The 23,635-nt window shown below is 40.6% G+C and overlaps 1 protein-coding gene across 1 annotated transcript in view; it reads left to right on the top strand.

Moving 5' to 3' along the window:
- Positions 1 to 23,635, top strand: part of pnp6 (purine nucleoside phosphorylase 6) — an 87,879-nt gene that overhangs the window by 40,605 nt on the left and 23,639 nt on the right. The window contains exons 2-3 of the mRNA XM_039763069.1: positions 2,908 to 3,077; positions 14,899 to 15,002. Of these exons, the coding sequence (XP_039619003.1) occupies positions 2,908 to 3,077; positions 14,899 to 15,002 (274 nt within the window). The remainder of the gene's footprint in view (positions 1 to 2,907; positions 3,078 to 14,898; positions 15,003 to 23,635) is intronic.

The following is a 23,635-nucleotide window of genomic DNA, read 5'->3' as shown; positions in this document are numbered from 1 at the left end:
TTAAGGGTACAACCAAGATATGGACAATGGACAATGGAGAGGAAGATAATAACTCCAGTCAGTGTCATTCCTGGAAAAATAAACCTATGGGTGGCCTGCACTGAGTTATATCAGGCAAAGGCACTGTTCTGATGACCTAAGCCAACCATCTGCCTTCTCCTTTCTGGACAGTTCACAATAAGTCTGTATCATTTTCCTTCCATGTCCCAAAACCATGTAGGTTACCTGAACTAGTGACTCCAAATTGGCCCAATAATGATGAGACTCCATGTATGATGGACCGGTGCCCTACGAAGAGCTGGTTCAGGTTCAGATCATTCTGAACACGTACAGTTGGATCAGCTCCATTTGCATTATATTTCAAGTGAATGTTTTATATTTTTGAGTGGTTGGCCTTTGGCATTTCCTCCATCTGAGATCACTTTGGTCTCCATCTTATGCACCTAGCATTACATTTTCGGAGGTAGTCTTCTCACTTGGGATGAATTGGGAGTCCAGAAGCCAGTCTGGATTCAGGTCTCTGCACAATTTGCTTTCTGTCATGTGCATGGGTCTGTGCAAAGGTTCTTTAGATTTATCACAGGATGGTAATGTGGTGGAGCGTTTAGCACTGCTGCCTCACAGTTCAAGAGACCTGTAATTGAATCCCAGCCTGTTCACTCTGTGAAGAGTCTACATGTTCTCCCTGTGTCAATTTGGATGCTTCTTCAGGCAAACATTTTTCTCGTACATCTCAATAACTTGCTGGGTGGGATAACTACTGACTCTAAAGTGACCCAGTATCAGTGAGTAAGAGTGGGTGTGGACCCAGTGCTGATCTCTGTCCAGTCATATTCTGAATTTAGATGTAAGGAATTAAATGTGGGTATGAATGGTGAACAGATTGTGAATAGAGCATTGGTCCTTTAAGCTTTAAGGCAGCAGTGCTAACCATTGTGTCAGACTTTCAGATTTTCATTCCAGGGAAATAGTTATGTAGGCATCCAATGTTAGAAATTGAACCAGCATCGCTACATGTGAAAGGCAGCTCATCTAACCACTACTCTACAATACAATCTGTGGATCAACTATACCTTTGACAATTAAAAATGAAAAACAAATCCCAAATGAAGAAGTAAACTGCAGTTAATTGACAGGCATATTGATCCGGGGAATGATGGGGATACCATTACTTTAACAGTGTAGTTATTTCAGGCAAAGGCACTGTTCAGATAACCTAAGCCAACCATCTGCCTTCTCCTTTCTTGCCAGTTCACAGTAAGTCTGTATCATTTTTCCTTCCATGTCCCAAAACCATGTAGGTTACCTGAACTGGTGACTCTAACTTGGCTCAATATTGATGAGACTCCATGTATGATGGACTGGTTCCTGCCTGGTGCCCAATATTGTTGTCCCCCAGATAAACCTGAACTGAAATAATCAAGAAAGACAATGGACAAATGCATAAATCTCATCTTCCTGTCTTCTTTATATACTCATTATGACATTAATGGGCTTTCTGTTAAAAACAACCTAGATAAAGTAGGGACCTGATATTAGCTTCATTATTACTAAGGAAAGAAATGAATGGCTGTCCAGGCTGTTGGGACCTGGATGGATGAGTCATCATGAAGAATCTCTTTCTGATGAAGTTCCCATTTTTTTTTTTTTTTACAAAGGGCCATGGGAAGCTTTTATAATCTAATACTAGACAACTGACAGTTTTGAATGTGTGGTTTGTTGGGGAGGGGGGTCAAAGTAAAGGTTAAACCTATTAGGGGGCAGTGGTGCATGTCAGCTACTGTACATCACATTTAATATGGCTGATCATCTAGATGTTTGACTGTCTGAATTTTTCTAGAAGTGGAGTTCTGACACTAACACTACACATCTTCGCTGGATTGTCCATTAAGTTTACAAAAGGGTCATAAGTCATGTTTTGCGTAACCTTGTAGTTATAATGTCATATTTAACAGGGCTTTTACATCCATCCATCCATTATCCAACCTGCTATATCCTAACTACAGGGTCACGGGGGTCTGCTGGAGCCACTCCCAGCCAACACAGGGCGCAAGGCAGGAAACAAACCCCGGGCAGGGTGCCAGCCCACCGCAGGGTGCATACACACACACACACACACTAGGGACAATTTAGAATTTACAAATTAAGAAAAAAAAAGGAAAATGTCCATATTGAGGCCAAGGTGGATATTGCAAGATTAAAGCCTATGACCATTTTGAAAGAAGATCAACAGATAATTAAACAGAGTTGATGGGGGCAAAGTAAAAGAATACAAACTTATAAAAACCAATGCATGTAATAAAGGAAAGTTTGTATTGTAGGAAACTTCCAAGGCCTCAGTAATAAATTCTTCCCCTAAACATCACTAGCAATTTCTTGCTCTTTTGAGATTTATCAAAAAGTTTGAATACAGAATTTGAATACCAGCATCTGTAATAATGGTGGCACAATGATGTCCCAGGCCAGGCCCTAATGATGCCACGTGACAGGCAAAGAGTTTCATTACCATAAATAATACAGCTGAAGAGCAGATACATAATGGTGGCATCAGTGACAAGAATGAAATGCAAAATGCCCGCAAAATCACATAAATTAATGAATAAATTAATATGAAAATTGCCTGGAATTACACGAATCAAAGGTAAAAACCTAAAATGAATTTACAAAAATTGATAGACAGGACTGAAAAGAGTAGGCATCATCTTGACGAGAATTAAAACTATCAAACCTTCATTTTGTCCTGCTTTTCTAGTCTTAGTGGTAGATTACAATCCACCTTTATGAGTCTTAAGAAATTTCATTTCTTAATTTCTTACAATACATTTGACTGTATTGAATCTTCTACTATCAACAAGAATCCTTTTTTTTTAAGAACTGATGTCCACATCTTTGACTCTTTTTCTTCAGTTACACCTTTGAGGAGTACAAGGAGTCTGCTGAGTGGCTACTCGCTCACACGGACAAGCGGCCAGAGTTGGTTATCATCTGTGGCTCCGGCCTGGGAACTTTGGCAGAACAACTTGAAGACAAGACCTCCTTCAAGTACCAGGATATCCCTCACTTTCCCCTGAGCACAGGTCAGTATTTCTGAAATGGGCTGCCTGGCAGATCCTATGTCACATGCGTCACTGGTTACTTGTAAGACTTGCATGCAAAATGAGGAATGAGAATCCAGTCTACTGCATTAGTACTGCTAGCAAATGACGATCATCATTTATGGTGATTTCTTGTTTAGTTGACAGTTTTTTTGTATTTCAGTGTCTGCCATTCTGACTGCTCATTTTAATGTTAACTACAGTATGATAGAAATGGAATGGAAAAAAACAATCAAATGAATCCATCAGTCATTTTGCTTCAGCGTGCTCCAGTGCACTAAATGCTTGCAGAGAGAGAAACAGGGAGATTGAGAGACATGAAAAATAGAAAGTTAAGGAAGTGCGCAAGACACTCGGCAAGGATATGAACGAGAGGCAAACATGGACTCGATTTTACCAGAGTGGTACAGATGACATGCTGTCCACAGAAAAGAACACAGGCAGACAGAACTGTGAAGAAGGATTTAGGGAGCAGTATTTCTTGTAGCAGTATTGATTTCTTATTTGTTAGAAACCCAATGAAAAATACTTTGAATGTTTCATGAAGTTTCACATTTTGGAATTGCAGTATCATTTGCAAAACACATTTAGTGGCAGTTTCTCAAAAGTGCATGTGAATCAAAACCTCCTTGTTTTGTTAATCACTGCCTGTTGCAGTACTTACTCCAAAACTTCTTTGTGTTGGTGTTTGTTTTGTTTCTTAAATCCAATTTTTATTGGCTTAAACAAAATACTGGAAAGAAATATACAACTAACAAGAAACATTAAGGTAAAAGGTTAGAGAGAGACCAAAAATAAATAAATAAATCAAGATCTCCAAATCACTGGCTGATGGCCACTCAGGTTGTCACCAATCAGGGAGCAGATATTCACTTCTGAATACTGGAGCTGCTGGCTTGTTAGTCCACAGCACAGAAAGCTCAGGAAGTACTGGGTTGTAAAAAAGAAAAAACAAAAATTGGAAATAGGCAGAAATAGAATCAGGGTATTCCAACAATAGACCGGTCTTGACTTGGCAGTAGTGACCAAGGAGAAGGTCCTTCATTGCATGGATGTAAGTGGGAGCAAAGAGGTGCAGAAGAAGAAATGTACTGGGTGAGAAATGAATGTCAGAAGAAAAGATTAAGGAGATCAAGGTAGAAAATAAAAGAGCAGGAGGAGGAGGAGAGACAGAGAGAGAGAGAGAGAAGAACATACTATGTGGAGGAAGATCACAGAAGTTTTTTTGAGGAAAGCATATAAAAAAAAAAAAATTGCATTCCAGGATAGAGTTATACTTCTACCTGGAATGTAGTGGTAAAGGAATGAAGACTTCACTTCACAATACTGCATAGAGTATGGCGAATAGCTTTGAATAGGGGGAAGGAAATGAGAAAAAAAATGCTGGAGATAGAGAAGATAATAGAGCTCGACATTTCTTAAGTGCTGACCTTGGCTGAAAGTTAAACAAGACAGGAGATGAAGAAAGATTAAGACGCCTGGATCTTAGTGACTAGAAACCTCCTACCTGTTACATTACTCACTACCTTATTTTTGACTATCACTTTCTTCCTTTTCTATTATCCGTTCTTCCTGTTCTTTTCTATTAGCCAATTTATTTGTTTTTGTAATATTAATTAGCCCTATCTTTTACTCTACATATTGTCAGGGATGCCAGGGGCCATGACCCGGCTGGGACGTCATGAGGTCTGTGCCCACCCTGGATCATGTGGGGGTCGCCTTCCTGGTTGTTTTGGGGGCCACGGGTACAGGGCATGGAAGCTCCACCCGGTAGGGGCCCATGGTCACCGCCAGGAGGCGCCCCAATACCTTGGGGAACTGTTACCCCAGCACTTCCGCCACACCAGGAGGTGCTGGGGGGAAGACTTAGGACGGTGCCCAGAGAGCTGCCGGGAGGACAGCCGGCACTTCCGCCACGCTGGGGCGTGGCCAGAAGAGGAATGCCGGGAACACCTGGGGCTCATCCGGGGACTCTATAAAAGGGGCCGTCTCCCATCATTCGGGGCTGGAGTCGGGAGGTGGAAGGACAAAGCTCAGGAGAGCTGTGGAGGCGGCCGGAAGAAAGGCATTGTGGCCAGGATTGTGTGATTGGGGTAATTATGCACGTGACTGGGGTCTGAGTGACCATTGGACTGTGTCTTAGTGACATCATAGTTGTAAATAATATTGTAAATAAACGTGTGGTGGTTGAGAAACAACATGTCCGCCTGTCTGTGTCCGGGCTGGGTTCACAATATGCTTACAGTTATCATTACAGTTACTCCCCCAATTATTTCTGTTACATTGGTCACTCCACTATTTTTAAGTTTCCATTGGCCGTTCTCCCTATTCTTTTCCACTACACTGGCCACCCAATTTATTTGTTCTGGTTATATTAGCCAGTCACTAGATTCTGTTGTTTTGCTTTGGTCAATCTACATATGCTTACCATTACCATTACGGTTACTTCCCCTGTTATTTCTGATACACTGGTCACTCCAATATTTTTAATTTTACATTGTCCAGTCTCTCTGTTCTTTTATTACCCTGGTAACCTATTGAATTCTTTTTTGTTATACTGACCAGCCACCACATTTCTTCCTTTAACTTTAGTCAGTCTTGTTATGAGCTATTTACTTAAGTACATTTTCTCTTCAAATATATAAATAGAATTAGGGGCTTCCTTTATTCGGGATATTTCTGACTATGTATTATGCAATGTTATTGCTCCTAGAACATTGTTAATATTTGTTTGTTATTAATTTTTCAATACCGTGACACCATTTTGTTCTTGCCTGGGTACCACGGTGGGATGCTGCTCCTGGTTGCCTGCCTGATCTGACATCATCATCGTGAAGCCATACCTACACAACAGTGAATATAAACTATCCATCCATCCATTATCCAATCCGCTATATCCTAACTCCAGGGCCACAGGGGAGTCTGCTGGAACCAATCCCAGCTAACACAGGGCGCAAGGCAGAGAACAAATCCCGGGCAGGGCACCATCCCACCACAGGGCACACGCACACCCACACACCAAGCACACACTAGGGACAATTTAGAATCACTAATGCACGTAACTTGCATGTCTTTGGACTGTGGGAGGAAACCAGAGTACCCAGAAGAAACCCACACAGACACGGGGAGAACATGCAAACTCCACACAGGGAGGACCCGGGAAGTGAACCCAGGTCTCCTAACTGGCAATATCACTGTGTCACCATGCCGCCTGAATATAAACTAAAGGATTAATATTTCATGTTTATTATGGTTATTCAACCATAATCTGTAACGGTCCGTCGTGGTGAAGAGAGAGCTGAGCCAAAAGGCGATTTTCCAGTCGATCGACGTTCCTATCCTCACCTATGGGCACGAGCTTTGGATAGTGACCGAAATGAGCAAGATCGCAGATACATGCAGCCAAAATTAGTTTTCTTCGCAGGGTGGCTGGACTTTCCCTTAGAGATAGGGTGAGGAGTTCAGTTATCCAGGAGAGACTCGGAGTAGAGTCACTGCTCCTCCGCATTGGTTCGGGCATCTGGTTAGGATGCCCCCTGGACGCCTCCCTGGGGAGGGTGTTCATGCCCCGCTGGGAGAAGGCCACAGGGCAGACCCAGGACACGCTGGAGGCATTATATCTCCTGGCTGGCCTTGGAATGCATCGAGGTCCTCCCAGAGGAGCTGGAGAAGGTGGCCGGGGAGAGGGAAGTCTGGGCTTTCCTGCTTAGGCTGCTGCCCCTGCGACCCAACCTTGGATAAGCAGTGGATAATGGATGGATGGATGGATATGGTTATTCAATCTAATAGTTTTCTTTTTACTTTTTTCTATATGAAGTATAGGGAAAGTATTGTAATTGTCCAAATATTCGACCTCGACATTTTGATGAATCTCGACATTGTAGACCTCCCTGAGTCCGAAAACATCATTTTTGGAATTATGTCTGTGTGTCTGTGTGTGTGTGTGCGTGTTTGTATGTAAACACTTTAACTTAAGTACGGTTTCACTTAGGTCAACCAAATTTTGCATATAAGTATTAGGTACAAAACGTAGATTTCTATTAATTTTTGAGCTATTTCCACTAACCGGAAGTGGTACTTTTTTATTCATGTAGCTACAGAGTCCAATTTATTCAACTTTACTTTTATAATAATTGTTCAATATGTTATTAATTTGATTTCATTTGTTGTTGATGGTTCTTTAATGTACATAATATAAAAATGTAATCATTGTCTTGTGGTTTACTCCTCAAATATCCAACACCGTATCTGAGTATACAAGAAAGTCTAGAGGAGACCACTTCTGATTTTTTGACTTTGAGTGGCGATTTGGCTTTGATAACAACATTACATGATTTCGGTACTGACTTGTTTCTGAAATAAACTACATGTCATCTCCTGGTCCTCTTACAGCCTTAACGCAGAATGACTGTACATACGATAAGGTGCTTTCCAGTATATTAGCTACTAGCCTTACTCTACTTTTTGCTAAGATTGTGCCTTTTTTGTTATATGTTTCCTTTTTCTACAATTTGTATTTTTTTCTGTATTTGTTAATGATTTTTGTATTTTTTTTGAACTCTACTGCTGATCCCTTTTTCCACTAGTAGGGCCTTTAGGTGTGTCCTAAGGGGCTGCTTTAATCCAACTTCTGGCCTCATTTTTAGATTTCCTGCATGTGTTGTTTCCCCTTTCATATTTTTTTTTCCTGGAATTTAAGTCTGTTGGTCTTTTTACCTTTTTGTTTTGACCTCTCTGGCTTTTGGTATTTGCTTTTGAGGTTCCTTATTTTATAGTTTTGTCTACTTTGGAAATGTGTTTGAATACTATTACTTACATTGTTACTTTTGGACTCTTTTGCCTTTTTGAGGATTTCTTATTTAATAATGTATAGATTTTTTTCTCTCTGAAATAGTCGTTTAAAAGGTTCCCCTCTCCTTTTTTAATTCCTTTTAGGCCTAAATCATTTTTTCAAGAGTACAGATCTTGAGATATACTTGAAATATGCAAATATTTTTAGAGTTTTGGGCCCTGAACCATAACACAAGCTACATTAGCAAGTCTGTTTCATGTGACATTGCTTATATTGGTCACTATTTACGTTTTTTCATTGACCAATCACTATATTCTTCACTTTTACACAGAGACTACTTGTCCCTGTTTCATTCATTAGTTCCTTATTCTTCCTCTTACGTTGGTCAACCACATATTTTTTGTCATTAAAATCTTCAGGCTTTTTGTTATGATTTGCAAACTTCTTTATTTTTCAGAGATTTTCATTTCATAGTTGAAATCTAAACTATGTTTTTTTTTTTTCTTTCATCTGAACAAATCTTATTCTGCTATTAGTTTTTGGATTGACTACCTTATTTAAAAGTTAGCAATTTTTTTACCATCGATTTTGATGCGGTTCTGTTTCATTAATGGATGTCACTATTTTTGAAAGTGTCTATGCCATGGCAGTTTCCCATGATCCTTTGGGTAGGGGTGCGACTGATAATATCCTGTTGCGAGATGGTATAAAGCAGTGATAGCGAACCATTTAGAAACCAAGTGCCCAAACTGCAATCCAAAACCCACTTATTTATCGCAAAGTGCCAACATGGCAATTTAACCTGAATACCACCTAAAACTGAACACCAGCATAACCAAGGAGCTGGTGGTGGATTTTAGGAGGCCCAGGCCCCTCATGGACCCCGTGATCATCAGAGGTGAGTGTGTGCAGAGGGTACAGACCTATAAATACCTGGGAGTGCAGCTGGATGATAAATTGGACTAAACTGCCAATACTGATGCTCTGTTTGTCTATCTATCTACTGAGCTTTTAGTTTAGAAAAGCCACTCATACATTAACATCTTTTGTCTTAAAAGAAAAACATAATAGCGGAGCTTTCAATGATACAAACAACTTTTTGTTGAAAGGTAAAAGTTTGCATTCGGTATGCTTTTGAACAATTAATGTGCTTTTTGCTGTTGTATGCATGCTGATAATTTGTCTAACCTTGGCTCATACTTTGTAAGTTTGAGAGCAACACATGCAGCACTCAGGTCATCTGTTAGTCTGTTTCTGGTGTCAGATTTGATTTAATTCAAAGCTGAAAACAGCTCACAAGCATAAGATGTTCCAAACAAAGTAAGGAAAGCAATCTCAAGTGCCTTCATTGACTTAAGATTATTTGGCAGAGAATTCCACACTTTAAGGATTTCATTTTCATAACTAACTGTGCTGTCCTTTGTCATCCCTTCGATCCTCTCAAGTGTTTCACGCAGGTCTTCCCTATTAAGCTCCGCCCCAAAGCTTCTATTATATATTACGGGGTCGTGGATCAGGTGTGGCGATTAGCAACTCCCGGCAATAATTACAGATGCGGACGACTCCTCACCTGTGCGCTTAAGCGAGGACTGCCCGCATCACAAAGCTCCTGGAAACCGCTCCGGCCACTCTACCATAACCCCCTTTAAGCCGTGAGTGCGGCAATTATCTGTTAAAACTGGCCTTTTCAATTTTGAGCTGTGGACCCGCTATACCACATCCCCTCCAACCCCTCCAACCCCACCACGGGAATCACAGACTCAAAAGGCTGCAGTCCGTGCCGCACCCTCAAGCAGCATGTGTGTCGCCCGCCTTACCCCAGACAGGAGAGGAAGGACGCGCTCCCATTGGGCTGCTGGGCAGAGGGGCGGTGATGTGAAAAAGTCCTCCGGCGCGCGTGAAGAGCGGGAGCGGTGAGGGGAGCAGCCTGGCCCGCATTCCTCTGGCTTTATAGTAACGGACTCTGTGCTCGGGCGACGGCGCGCGTGCCCACTGAGAGGGCTCTGAGTGCCCCCTTTGGCACGCGTGCCATAGGTTCGCCACCACTGGTATAAAGTATCACCACAAGACTTTATTCTCTGTCAGAGATTGGATAAAATCTTAGTGATTCCTGTGACTTTCTTTCTGACATTATTATTAAGCTCTGCAATTCTCAATTGACTACTATTCTTTCAGTTTGCATTTTGGTTCTGAAGATCAGTTTTCTTGATCTTCTGGTGTCGACCTTGGCATCGCCCAGTTCATTCATAAAAATAATACTCGGTAGCATCTAGTCATACACTTTTTTCCTGTTATATTGCTTATTCTCCTTGTTATTTCCTGTCTTACATTGCTCACTTCCCTCATTTCTCATTGTCAAGGAAAGGGTAGTATTATGTTCTGTGTTCTATGAATTGCTTTAAGTGTGTCTCTATTTCATCTTCCAGCCAGGATGCTAGAAATATGAAGAGATATATACAGTTTTTGAATATATTTAAGTCTACAGAAAATAATACAGAAGGGAGAGAACTGACACTCCTGCTTTAATTAACAGTGTCAGGCATTTCTTGGAAGCCAAAATATGGCAAAATGGGTATTGCAGAGTGTCCTACACAGCACACCTCTCTTCTCATTACCAACTGTTCCTTTGGTGGCTCAACTCGTTGACCAGCCCCTGCTTTTTGAGGGGTCGGTTTTCTGGTTTTGGACACTTGGGTTTGGTGTGCCATATTGTGATAGTTTTGGGATGGAGGACTTTAAGTAAACATTTTTTTTAGAATGTCCACATTCTGCTTTAGAGGTACAGGATGATAGCGAGGGAAACAAAAGCTCTGCTGAGAAGGTAGCCATCCATATTTTGATGTTCAACATTTGAAGTTTATAGAAACTGAATTAAATACATTGCATTTTAAAGGGAAATCTAGGTAATTTAATGGGGGTGTGCACTTTAATCAGGCAGAGGGCCCAAGTGGCCATAACTGCTGAAGATTTGTGCTTTTACTTTTATATTTGATGACAATAAACTGCAACAACAAGTGCAATTTCAGGACAAAGCATCTCATGTTCTATACTTGAGATGTAAAATTACTTTTAGAGAGCATCAATGGTGATGGAATCTTATTTTCTTTAATGATTCCTCACAATGTAGGCTACAATTGAACCTGGGGCCTGCCAATGCTGCCCTCTTTACCCCATTGTTTTTGCCATTTCTAAACTCTATAAATATTTTGAACTAATGTGCTGATTATGCCATCAAATCTAATGTTTTCCCACCCTTTTAAATAAGTAAAAAAGCATGTTTTCCAGTTGTTTGTAGCACACAACTAAATGACCAGTCAGCCTGCCTGCCTGCCTGTCAAGGACAGCCTTTAGGCATTTATGGCTCCCTGGTGACATCATTACAGACAGTGCAATGTGTGCCCTTTCACATTTCTTACTGAAAATGGCTACTTTGCTAATTTCTTTATAGTTAAATGGAAGTAAAAGCTAAAAGCTTCCACAGGGACCTTTTCCACCAAGAAAATGAACCTTTCTGTGACTTGTTTTTTGATTTTTTTTTTCAGTGTATGGGAAAGACCTCCCAAGGCATCAGAATTTTCTGGTAATTTGGTTTTGTTTGTAGAAGACACTGCAGTCCAAAGCTATTAATAGGCCCTCCTGTGAATTACTGGGTAAAGTGATTTCTTAACAATGGCCACCAAGAAGGGCACTATATAGAATCAAAATTGATAGAATGAATGAATCAGGAGGTGTACCGGCCCTCAAGGAAATATATCTATGAGGTTCCCCAAGGAAAAGTGACACCAGACACCTTGCTGAGTTACAGTGTGCTGCACACATCAACGGTTTTAAAGTGGGATGGTTGGTGGTAGGCTTAGGGTTCACTCTTCAAGATATTTATAACTTGAGAGTTGAATCTTATGTTAAGTAGTTGAACATGGGACATTATGACACACGGTTGTGATTTTTTGGGAATTCTGACACACTGTAGAGTGTACAGCAGAGTTAAAAAGTAATAACCTGGAAATATTCAGTCCACAACTTGAGATCTTGGCATACAGATGTCACTGCCGCAGTAACTCTGCATTGTTGTTTGTTTTCAAGGCTCAGTGTGGCAGAATTATGACATGGAGTCTTCAGAAACAGAACAGTCATGACTTGTGTGACTCAAGCCAATGTTGAACTGTGCAATTTCTAGTGGTATAGGGTATATCCCTTTGTGAATTTCCCCTTGGGATTAATAAAGTATCTATCTATCTATCTATCTATCTATCTGTCTGTCTGTCTGTCTGTCTGTCTGTCTGTCTGTCTGTCTGTCTGTCTGTCTGTCTGTCTGTCTGCCTGCCTGCCTGCCTGCCTGCCTGCCTGCCTGCCTGCCTGCCTGCCTGTCTGTACCATGTCAGTTTAATTGACTGAAAACTGATGGCCATGTCGCATTTTGCGGCCGAAACTTCTAGTGCTGTAGTGTTTGCCCATTTTTTGTGACAGCCAATAATGTGAGCCAGTGTACTGTAGTATGAAGGGTTAACAGCTACGAGTTCAGCCACAATTTCAGCCCTTTTTTTCTCTTCCTTCCATTCTGTCGTGGTATGTAAAACATGAGACATCAGACAGATGAGCTTCTCTTCTGTTTGTGGAGTTCAAACCACCTGTGTTCCTCTTTCATCGGATGCATCTTTAAATATTTAAAAAGTGACTCTATTTTTTTCGTTAATCACATATCTATTTTATATGTGTATTGTTTATTTTTATGTTGTCTATTTATTATTATTCTTATCTAATTTTAATTAGCTTTTCTTTGTGTGTAACTATTTCTTTAACATCTTGTAAATCACTGTGAGCTATATTGTTTGTATTAAAATGTGCTATGGAAATACTGTAAATATTGTTGTTGTTATTCCTCATCAAAGAATTATATCTATTGTACTTCCGGATAAGCATTCATTGGTTGTGAGCTCACATGTACACATAGCCCACCTCAGTGACTATTGACAAAGTGAAATCTGTTTGGCTTTGTTCATGTGAGTAATAGACTAATTAAAGTGAGTCACTGGAGATGTCACATTATGTAATCTGCTTCATGGGAATGTGACAGCAACTGCCTCTGACCTGTAAGATCATGTACTTGAAAGCTACGAAAATCGTTGGAAAAGTCACCTAATGTGATATGGCCTTTATGTGTTTCTACACTTCACACTTCAGTGATGAGTAACTTTGTCCAATACAGATCTTAGCAGCACTAGCTTCAAGGCAGTAACCATGTAGCACTTCATCACTCATTAACTCACATGGTGCCAAATCAATCAAAAAAGCACCGTTTTTCTTATGAAAGGGAAATCCACATATGCATGAGAGCAACATGCACACTCTACATACACATCTGATCAGACGCAGTCATTCTCATCTATCAGTTTTGAGAAAAATGGTGGACAGCACAGATGGAAAAAAACAATTGCACACACTTTATTAGCTGATGTAACAGTTTGTGAAAGGTCATTAGAAACAGCAGTGGCAGTGAAGCTTAGTGACTAAGGCTGTGGGCATGAATCGCCATGCTAGAAGGTTCAAACATCAGCTCTGGTGTTGTGTCTTCTACAGATGTTCCTCTGTTTTGCTTAAAGTGGTCCTGATATGGTATACCTGAGTTTGGTAATACTGTATACTAAAGGTAAAGATGGAAGTATCTGTTAATAAGGTTTTATGAGCTCTATAACTATATAGCTTTATAACCCTCTCCTGCTCACCATTAAAGGTTGACTATAGCAATGAGTGACGGGCATGCTTCGATTGGCCTACAGTTCTGCAAAACTGGCACTAAACTTCATTTTGCACTCAATTTTGCAATTGCAAAACGCAAAAATCTTACTAAAATGTTTTTGGTATTTGAAATTTTTTTTTCTTTTTTGTCAAAAATAATGAATATTGTATCTTAAAGTCTCCTCTACACTTTCACGTTTACGGTGTTCTGTTCTGCAGATAATACGCGCCACACTGGTAAAATCAATTGTGCTGATGCCTCTCATTTGCTTCATCGCAAAGCAGTGCAGTGTATTTTTTTTAATTTGTCTTGCTGCATTTTTAACATAAGACATACAAAAACACAGCATTGTGGACATTACTGTGTTTTCTCTGATTACATGGAAAGCCACTGCTGCCAAACCCCGACACTCCAGCTTTTGTCTAGAGGCCACCTTATCCTAGTTGTGGATGTGCATACTTCTGGTAATTCTTTTTTTTTTCTTAGAGATCATTATTTAAATACTAATTGACAGGCAGATGCATGCATTATTAATTCCTGAAATCTCTTTCTAACAGGAACTAAACACCTTTGTGTTGATTTTGTCAAATTTTTTGCGCATAAATCATTTTAACCCTTGACTACTTGCGCTGGTGTATTTTGAACACCAATCTGTTATTTTTGTCCAACACCCTTTTACTTGAATCTACCGGCAGCATCTACCATCTATCCTCAGCTTGATTCACTACAAGCACAGTGTCACAATGGTTTCTTTCCAGTGTGACTCCAGCCTGTTTTATGAGTGGATGCACATTCACTATTTCCATATGGTGTGTTTTGTACACAGAGCGGGTACTTACATATGTATGACAACGATAAGATGTTCATCCTAGAATATGTTTGTTTGCAATGAACATTCAACAAATGAAGTGAAATATGATACATGTGCAAATCCTGCAGCGGGTGAAAGTGTGACCAGTGACAAATGAGCACTGGAGAAACGGATCAGGTTTATTTTCAGATAGTCCTAGACTAAGTCATACTATTCAGTAATTTGTTATTAAATTACATTAAAACACGTACAATTTAAAATTATTGCAATATTTTATATTACCATCTCACAGCGTGCATACAGTATAAATAGCCATTTTAACACTGGTTAGAGGAATGAAAAGTTAACACCATATTGATATGATATTCAGTCTTGTATGCCAGACAGTGGCTGACATGGAGATGGGTGTTTCAAGACACTTCCTATTTCATTGCCTTTTTGCTTTTCTTTGTCCCTTTTTTAGTGCCTGGCCATGAAGGAAGACTGGTCTTTGGGGAGCTCAGTGGAAAGCAGTGTGTCTGCATGCAAGGCAGATTCCACTTTTATGAGGGCTATCCCATGTCTAAGGTACATCTGCTCTTTGTCCCTTTAGTTGGGGTTTCCTCTGACTATCTTGTTTATTAGTGTCACAGTAAAGTTCTTCTTAAAGGCCGCATCTGAAGTGTTGTCCCTGCAGTGCTTTTTGTCATCATGGTAGGCAGAGATATCAAGTAATCAGTTCCTTTTTTACAATAAATGAGGACCCACTACTTTAGTGGAGTCATCTCTTGGTAGTCTACTCAAATGATTTTTCATTTACTTACTATCTTCCCTAAATACAATAAAGTTGTTATTACTGGTCCTGCCTTGCGCCCTGTGTTGGCTGGAATTGGCTCCAGCAGACCCCCGTGACCCTGTAGTTAGGATATAGCGGGTTGGATAATGGATGGATGGATGTTATTACTGGTATTGTGTATATAATGTTCAGATATTTTTCACTGAGGCACGGTGGCACAGTGGGTAGTGCTGCTGCCTCACAGTAAGGAGACCCGGGTTTGCTTTCCGGGTCCTCCCTGCCTGGAGTTTGCATGTTCTCCCCGTGTCTGCGTGGGTTTCCTCCCACAGTCCAAAGACATGCAGGTTAGATGCATTGGGGATCCTAAATTGTGTGTGTGCCCTGTGGTGGGCTGGCACCCTGCCCGGGGTTTGTTTCCTGCCTTGCACCCAGTGTTGACTGGGATTGGCTCCAGCAGACCCCCGTGACCCTGTAGTTAGGATATAGTAGGTTAGGTAATGGCTGGCTGGCTATTCTTCACTGATGCAGCACAGGGAGTTATTGAGTAGCCTTTCGAATGACTGACCTGCTGTCCTGGCAACTGTATATGCTGTGTAGTCTGCTTGTTTTTCCCAAATCTGCACGGCTCATTCAAAACCATCAGTGAGGCAAAGTAGTTCAAGAGTAATAAACCATGGCTCCCTACATGGCTGTGAGATGGGGTGCTGCCCTTTTCAAGCAGGCTTTATGGTCCCCAGAGGCCTCCAAGCCAAATTTGTGCTCAGTCCCTGACTATTATGTCCAATCACTGTGTTTGTTACCCTTTAAATAAAGCATTCACCATAGCCCTTCAAAGAAATCACCACTGGAAGGAAAAATGTTCCCAATTCAGCCTTCCAATTCAGCAAATCAAGCTGAGCAGATTGCCAGGCAAAGAGGAAAACAACTTTCCATTTTTGAATGTTTCTGCATTAATTATTGAGGTGCAGATTTTACCTTGTAAACTGAAGGTGCTCTGTCAGCATGGCTGTGATGTATTTACTTGTCATGTAATTTAGTTGTCTCCAGAGAATTTTAGAACATATTCTCATGCAGCCTGCTATATACCACCACATGCTGTCTTTAAATGTGGTCAAGTCTAGACGGCGGCATCATTATATCAAGTGAACCTATGCCAGCCGAAGTTTAATTAAGTTTGTGGCATTGGTCTTTGCGTTCTCCATTTTGCTGAAAAGAGCCCCTGCAGAACAAGTCCCTGCAGACAGATGGCATTACCTGCCTTCAACTAATATGTAAATGAAAGGTCCATCTGGCCTCACCTGTTGGTAATTTGAGACTTTATTGCTTTATACCACCTACATGTAACAGAGCAGGTACCAGGAGACCTGTTGATTAAAAATAGCAAGTGTGTTTGGAGTAAATAAACACAAAGAAAGAAAGAAAGAAAGAAAGAAAGAAAGAAAGAAAGAAAGAAAGAAAGAAAGAAAGAACTCTGTATTCAGAATTTGGTTGGATAGAGAGAATTTAATTAGTTAATTAGGAACAGATGGATTTCTACAACTGTGCACAAATGACATTGGGGTAGATAGCTGTATCAAAATGGATAGCTGTCGCTACCTGCTTTTTGGTCAGATGGACGGACGGAATGACAGACAGACAGACAGACAGACAGACAGACAGACAGACAGACAGATAGATGGATTCTGTAATCAGTCAACTTGTCGATAAGTAAAGAGACAGAGATTCACAAGACTCTCTCTGACTAGCATTTGATCAGATAGCTAGACCAAAATACTGTAATTAAACAATTAAGTGACAGTTTCTTTAGCTCTTTCTAATTAGCTTTCACTGCAGTGGGATGGCGCCCTGCCCAGGGTTTATTTCCTGCCTTGCGCCCTGTGTTGGCTGGGATTGGCTCTGGCAGACCCCTGTGACCCTGTAGTTAGGATATAGCGGGCTGGATAATGGATGCATAATTAGCTTTCATATAGATAGATTAATGATGGTCCACTCATAGCTGGGCTGCCTATGTTACTTATTTACTAATTTGGCTGATGTCTTTTATCCAAGACAACCTCCAACATTTGAGCGATCATTGGTTACATTTCTTTTGTTTTCTTCCCCACTGGAGCACAGGCAAGTGACTTCCTCATGGTCACACAAGTGTCACTTGTGGCATTTGAACCCACAGCTTTAGGGTTTGAAGTCCAAAGCCTGTAGTGGCTATGGTATGTGGTGGCACCCTTGCAACTCTTTGGGACCCTGCTACTCTTTAGCAGGGTATTGTGTGTCTGCCTATGTTTAAATCTTACATTTGCTTGTAATTTTATAGTAGTAGTAATAGTAGTGGTAGTAGTGTCACATTATAAAGTAGAGTGAAATTCTAACTTCCATGTCTGACCAACATGCAACACATCATCCTTCTCCAGCACTACCATAAACAAAAACTACAGAATATAATTTCAAAAAGAGGGATTTTTCAACATGAGATGGCTTCCAATGCATTTTGACATAAATAATTCTTTATATTATATAGCACTTTTCTCACTATTCAAAGCACTTTTTATAGTGAGTGAAGAGCCACCACCAATTTGCAACATTCACCTGGGTGATGTGACAGCAGCCATTTTTGTGCTGTTTTTACAGCACAGTGTCCCCGACATTGCACTGGGGCATTGAGATCTACACACAGACCACAGGATAAATGCCTCCTTCTGCAATGCCTCTACCAGCAGAAACCCAAGCTTTTCCGGGTTGTACTGTACAGACCAGAACATTATTAGCTTCAGGTGGATGGTCTATTCTGGAGTGCATGTGGTATGGCTGTATGGCCACATTTTGGCTTGTAATGCAGAGCACTCACAAGTTCTAAACAACAAGCACAGAAAGTGTTCCCTAACCACAATATCATTTTTAAGTTGTAAACACGTGAAATATGCAATGAAGTAAAATTTCAAGTAACTGAAATATTCTAGGGTGTTGTCAAAATCAGGCTTTGTACCCCACACCCTTGACCCTTTGCTTTGGAGTTGTTTATTACCGTGATGTCCTGATGATCTTAATTAATGACTACAAGCACTTCAACTTTGAGCCACAATTACATGTTAGAAGCTCCTTTAGTTTGCAGTCATTTTTTTTTTAAATGATGGATTCTTTCATCACTACTTGGGCTGTTCATGACAACCCACTTGTGGGCCACAATACGTCATACTGTGGCACTGCAAGTTAAACAGCATGAGCACAAGTAAAACAAATTCATCCAAATACCATATGGAAATACTGGCTGTCACCAATAACTGTGTTCATCTTAAACTCACAAACCTTGAATTATTTCCTGTCCATAACACAATCTAAACATAGTGTAAGTAGCTTTGAACTACAAAAGTTTTCACAAACAAGAATAAAGCAATAAAGCAAAGTGTCTCTCTAAGAAAGCTGAATACCCTACATTAAACCATGCAGTAAGTTTTGAGCTGAATCACTTCACCTATGCCAGGTATACCACAAGTAAAACTATGAAAGTAAGATTGGGAATACACACCCAGCAAAATAAATACAAGAAAATTCACACATTTCTACTAAAACTACGTCAAAGCATTCTGACCACGTCTCATCTGCACTTGCACCTTTTTCCTGTCCCACCTTTAAAGGAGGGCTTTTAAGATGCTCTTGGTTCTTGTTGATTCCTGCTTTGAACCCACTAACAACTTGGATTAAGCAAATTAACAACATTAGAACTTTCTAGATGAGAACAGGCCATTCAGCCCAACAAAGCTCGCCATTCCTATCCACTTATTTCCTCCAAGAAAACATCAAGTCAAATTTTGAAAGTCCCTAAAGTCTTACTGTCTACCACACTACTTGGTAGCTTATTCCAAGTGTCTATCGTTCTTTGTGTAAAGAAAAACCTCCTAATGTTTGTGTGAAATTTACTCTTAACAAGTTTCCAACTGTGTCCCTGTGTTCTTGATGAACTCATTTTAAAATAACAGTCTCGATCCACTGTACTAATTCCCTTCATAATTTTAAACACTTCAATCATCTGACCTCTTAATCTTCTTTTGCTTAAACTGTACAGGCTCAGCTCTTTTAATCCTTCTTCATAATTCAACCCCTGTAGACCTGGAATCAGCCTGGTTTCTCTTCTCTGGACCTTTTCTAGTGCTGCTTTGTCCTTTTTGTATCTTGGAGACCAAAACTGCACACAGTGCTCAAGATGAGGCCTCACCAGTGCATTATAAAGGTTGAGCAGAACCTCCTTGGACTTGTACTCCACACATTGTGCTATATAACCTAACATTCTGTTAGCCTTCTTAATGGCTTCTGAACACTGTCGGGAAGTTGATATCTTAGAGTCCACTATGACTCCTAAATCCTTCTCATAAGGTGTACTCTCGATTTTCCGACCGCCCATTGTGTATTCAAACCTAATATTTTTACTTCCTATGTGTAATGCTTTACATTTACTGACATTAAATTTCATCTGCCACAAATCTGCCCAAGCCTGTATGCTGTCCAAGTCCTTCTGTAATGATATAACATGTACACATGGGTTGGTTCTTGACAAGGCAGAGGATCGAACCTCATTTAACTATTAAATGCAGTGGAGTGCGCTGACAGAAGAGTGATGTACTGCTTGATGTTTTAATGCTTTACATTCCTTTCCTTCTTTATAATTTCATCGTAGGCTAATGAGTCCCCAATCCTCAAGAACAGACAGTTGTAGAAGGCAAAGAAAACAGCTCATTATAACAAGAGATATTATTGGCATAAGCAAAGGTAGGGATAAACAGTTGTCTCATCCATGCTGCATAACATCCATACAGATGCAGTTTACATTTTGTCTTACCTGTGCTTCTTTGCTTGACTCTTCAGCTGAAGGGCAGAGATTTATATTAGGCTTTTATCTTGTCTCTTCTCTAGTGTTGTTTGCTGCAGCTCAAATATTGGCTTTTTCCTATACTAGTTGTGCTACCCATCTAAGATGAGTTAAAGTCAAAGTATTCAACGTAGACCTCAGTATAAACATTCACAGCACACCATTTATTGGAATGTATTTTGTAATGCATGTAGTAATAAAATGTATTGCATTTGTCATTCCAACAGATGGCACATCACAAACATTTGCAATAATAAAATGCATTACTACAGATGTTTGCGATGTGCTAACTGTTGAAATGCAAAAATGCAATGTATATGTCTCTCTTATATGCCATTTGGTGTGGGTGTTCTTAAAAAAAGTTTGTAATGCAGCATCTGTTGGAATGGCAAATGCACTGCATTTTATTACTAAAAGTGTTTGTGATGCACCATCTTTTGGAATGACTGAGACAGACAGATGCACAGACACTGGTCCTTTTATTAAGGTAGATAGTGCCTAACTGCAATTAGAGTTCTTATTTCTATAACACGATACAATAGTTTACAGATTTAGTGGCTAAAAAAGATATTCCTTGGGAGGATTCACATTTTGTTGAGTAAGAGGATGAGATGACAACATTAACGAGCTGGGATACCAGCCTGTTCAACCAGTATAACTGGTTTTCAAAAAATAAAATTAATACAGAAAATAATTGTGGAGAAGTCCTTGCAGTTGTCAGTTCATAACAGAACTGCCAAAGATGGTGGAGTTTCTAGTTTTGGATCTTTCTGGCAGGTAGAGGTGGGTCTAAGTGGACAGACACCAGAAGTGACATCAGAGGCGTAACAGACTTCAATCGTCTAATCTGCAGAGAGAGGAAGAGAAAAGGTATTAGGATACAGCGCCAACCCCTGGAGTGGTGGTAGAATTACAGTCACTAGAGCCCTTCAGCTGTCCCCTATGTGCACATGCATGACAACTGTTATACAGCACGATTTAATTGGACTTTTTGACAGTGATCACTAGACAAAGATTCTTTAATGACAGAGTGATGGCATATCTAAATAACTTCAGATATAAGACACAGAATAACTGATCACATAATTACTCACCTCCTTCATGTCAGTTTTTTTCTAGATGGGTATATGGCGTCCATGACAGCCTTGAATCTTTGTGCGCAGGTCTCTTTATATAAGCTTTGCACATCTGTACACTGCCATTTTTTGTCAAGGTTGCATGGAGATTGTGAGTGAACAGCTTTCAATTCCAGCTACAAATGCTCAGCTGGTTTGAGATCTGGACTGTGACTCGGCTACTTCTGGACATTAACATCACTGTTTCTAGGCCATTCCTCTGTAGTGTTGGCTCTATGCTCGGGGTCGTTGTCTTGCTGGAAAACAATTCTTCTCAGAAGGCACAGATTTCTTTCAGACCTCATCAGGTTTTTCTCCAGGATTTCGTTGTATTTTATTTATTTTATCCTCATAGGCCCTTCAGAAGACACATTTCCCAGAACATGATGCTGCCACCACCATACTTCCTGGTGGGGATGGTGTGTTTTTGGTAACAGACAGTATTTGGTTTATACCAACATGGCATTTAAACCGATGGCCAAAATGCCCAATTTTGGTCACAACAAATCTTAGAACCTTATTTCTGCTGACTTCAGAGTCCGTATGTGACTCTTTAGAAAGCTCTAAACGAGATGTCATCTGTGTTGTTTAACAGCGGTTTTCTCTTTTTCACTCTCCCACAAAGCCGAGACTGGCGGTGCACCCTGCCAACACTTGTTGCTTGTGCAGTCCCTTCAATCTCACCCACTGTATCTTATAACTCCTTCAAACTTATCAGAGGTCTCATGGTGGGCTCCCTCACTAGTCTTCTTTTGCACTGTCACCCAGTTTTTATGGACAGCCTGCTCCAAACAGGTTTACAGCTGTGCCATACTCTTTCCATATCTTAATGAGTAATTTAACTAGAGCTTAAGAAATATTCAGTATCTTGGATATTTTCTCGTCTCCATCAATTGACTTGTACTTTTCAATCTCCTTTTCATGGAGGTACCTGAAGTGCTGTGTTCTCTTCATTGTGTAGAATAGGCCACGAAACTAACTGACCACAAGTTGAACCTTCGAGATAAGGAGCATTTATACCACAAGATTTCATCAGATAAGGATATACTTCCAAAACAACAGACACTCAAATAAACAGAGCTACTGCCATACCCAGAGATGACCTTCTGGAATATAAAAATAAAGACAACAAGAACCACATGCCCCTTGTTGTCACCTATAACTCACATCCTGAAGCACTTCAAACAATTATAAAAGAACTTCAGCCAGTACTAAATAATGAGTATAACTTCACATAAAGGGATTATTTCCTTGCAGCCAATCTAATGTGATCTACCTAATTCTCTGTATGAATTCTCCAGACACTGCACTCTATGTGGGAGAAACTGGACAAATACCCCACCAGAGAACACATCAAGAGAGAAAAGAATGGGAAATTAAACTCATGCTAAAATATAACTCATTACAACATGGTTTGAATAGAGAAAAGAGTTTTAGGGCCAAATATGAGGATTGTTTGCATCTCTCAGCAACCTGTCTACAGACCCACATTGTATAGAAAAACTCCTCAGAAACTTCAAAAGACTTTTTTGGATAGTGTGGCGAGTGGCTGGGGCTGCTACCCAGCTGTGACGCCCAGGAGGACTGGAGGAGGGCTTATCAAGAGGGGGTGACCGTCCTGGTGGCTTTGGGGACCATGGGTACAGAGCTTTGAAGGTCAGCCCTGTAGGGGCCCGTAGTCACCACCAGGGGGCACCCCAATGCCTATGGAGCCCTGGACCTCAGCTCTTCCGCCACACCCAGAGGTGCTGGGGGGAAGAGGATCAGGGATCAGGGAGAACTTCCGAATGCAGAGCCGGTACTTCTTCTACACTGGGGAGTGCTAGTGGAAGATTGCCGGGAGGCACCTGGAGCACATCCGGGTGTGTATAAAAGGGGCCGCCTCCCTCCATTCGAGGGCTGGAGTCGGGTGGAAGAGAACAGAGCTTGGGAGGAGAGGAAAGAGGCGCCCTGAAGAGTAAAGGCATTGTGAAAAGAGGTCTGGACTTTGGGGTGATTGGTGCTGCGGCACTGGGTTGTGTGTTCCACTTTTGTAAATAGTGTAAATAAACGTGTGTAGTGCTTCAAGAACCATGTCTACCTGTCTGTGTCCGGGCTGTTCCCTACAATAGTTACCTTATCCAAAGAGCTTGACTATACATTATTCTCCTCTCTTGCTAAATGAGTCTTAGCCTGGAGAGGTCTATTCATTTTTTTCTTTTTTTTTTACATTTCAGATGTCTCACTTAAAGGTTTTCCGGTGCTGTTTCTGTTCTGTTGTCTATATAAACACAGAGAATTCCAGTTTCTGTATTACATCTTGCCTGAAGTAGGGGCCCGAGTTGCCACGAAAGCTTGCATATTGTAATCTTTTTAGTTAGCTCCGATGACCAGTTGAAATCCCAGAAATAGTGATCTCCATTAAACAAATTCTGTGACTTTTAAAACCAGTTGCCTTCACTAGTGAGGACTT

Source organism: Polypterus senegalus, chromosome 9 (assembly GCF_016835505.1).
Source record: "Polypterus senegalus isolate Bchr_013 chromosome 9, ASM1683550v1, whole genome shotgun sequence".
In the NCBI taxonomy this organism is placed as follows: Eukaryota; Metazoa; Chordata; class Cladistia; order Polypteriformes; family Polypteridae; genus Polypterus; species Polypterus senegalus.
This window is presented reverse-complemented; position numbering and strand designations above follow the sequence as displayed.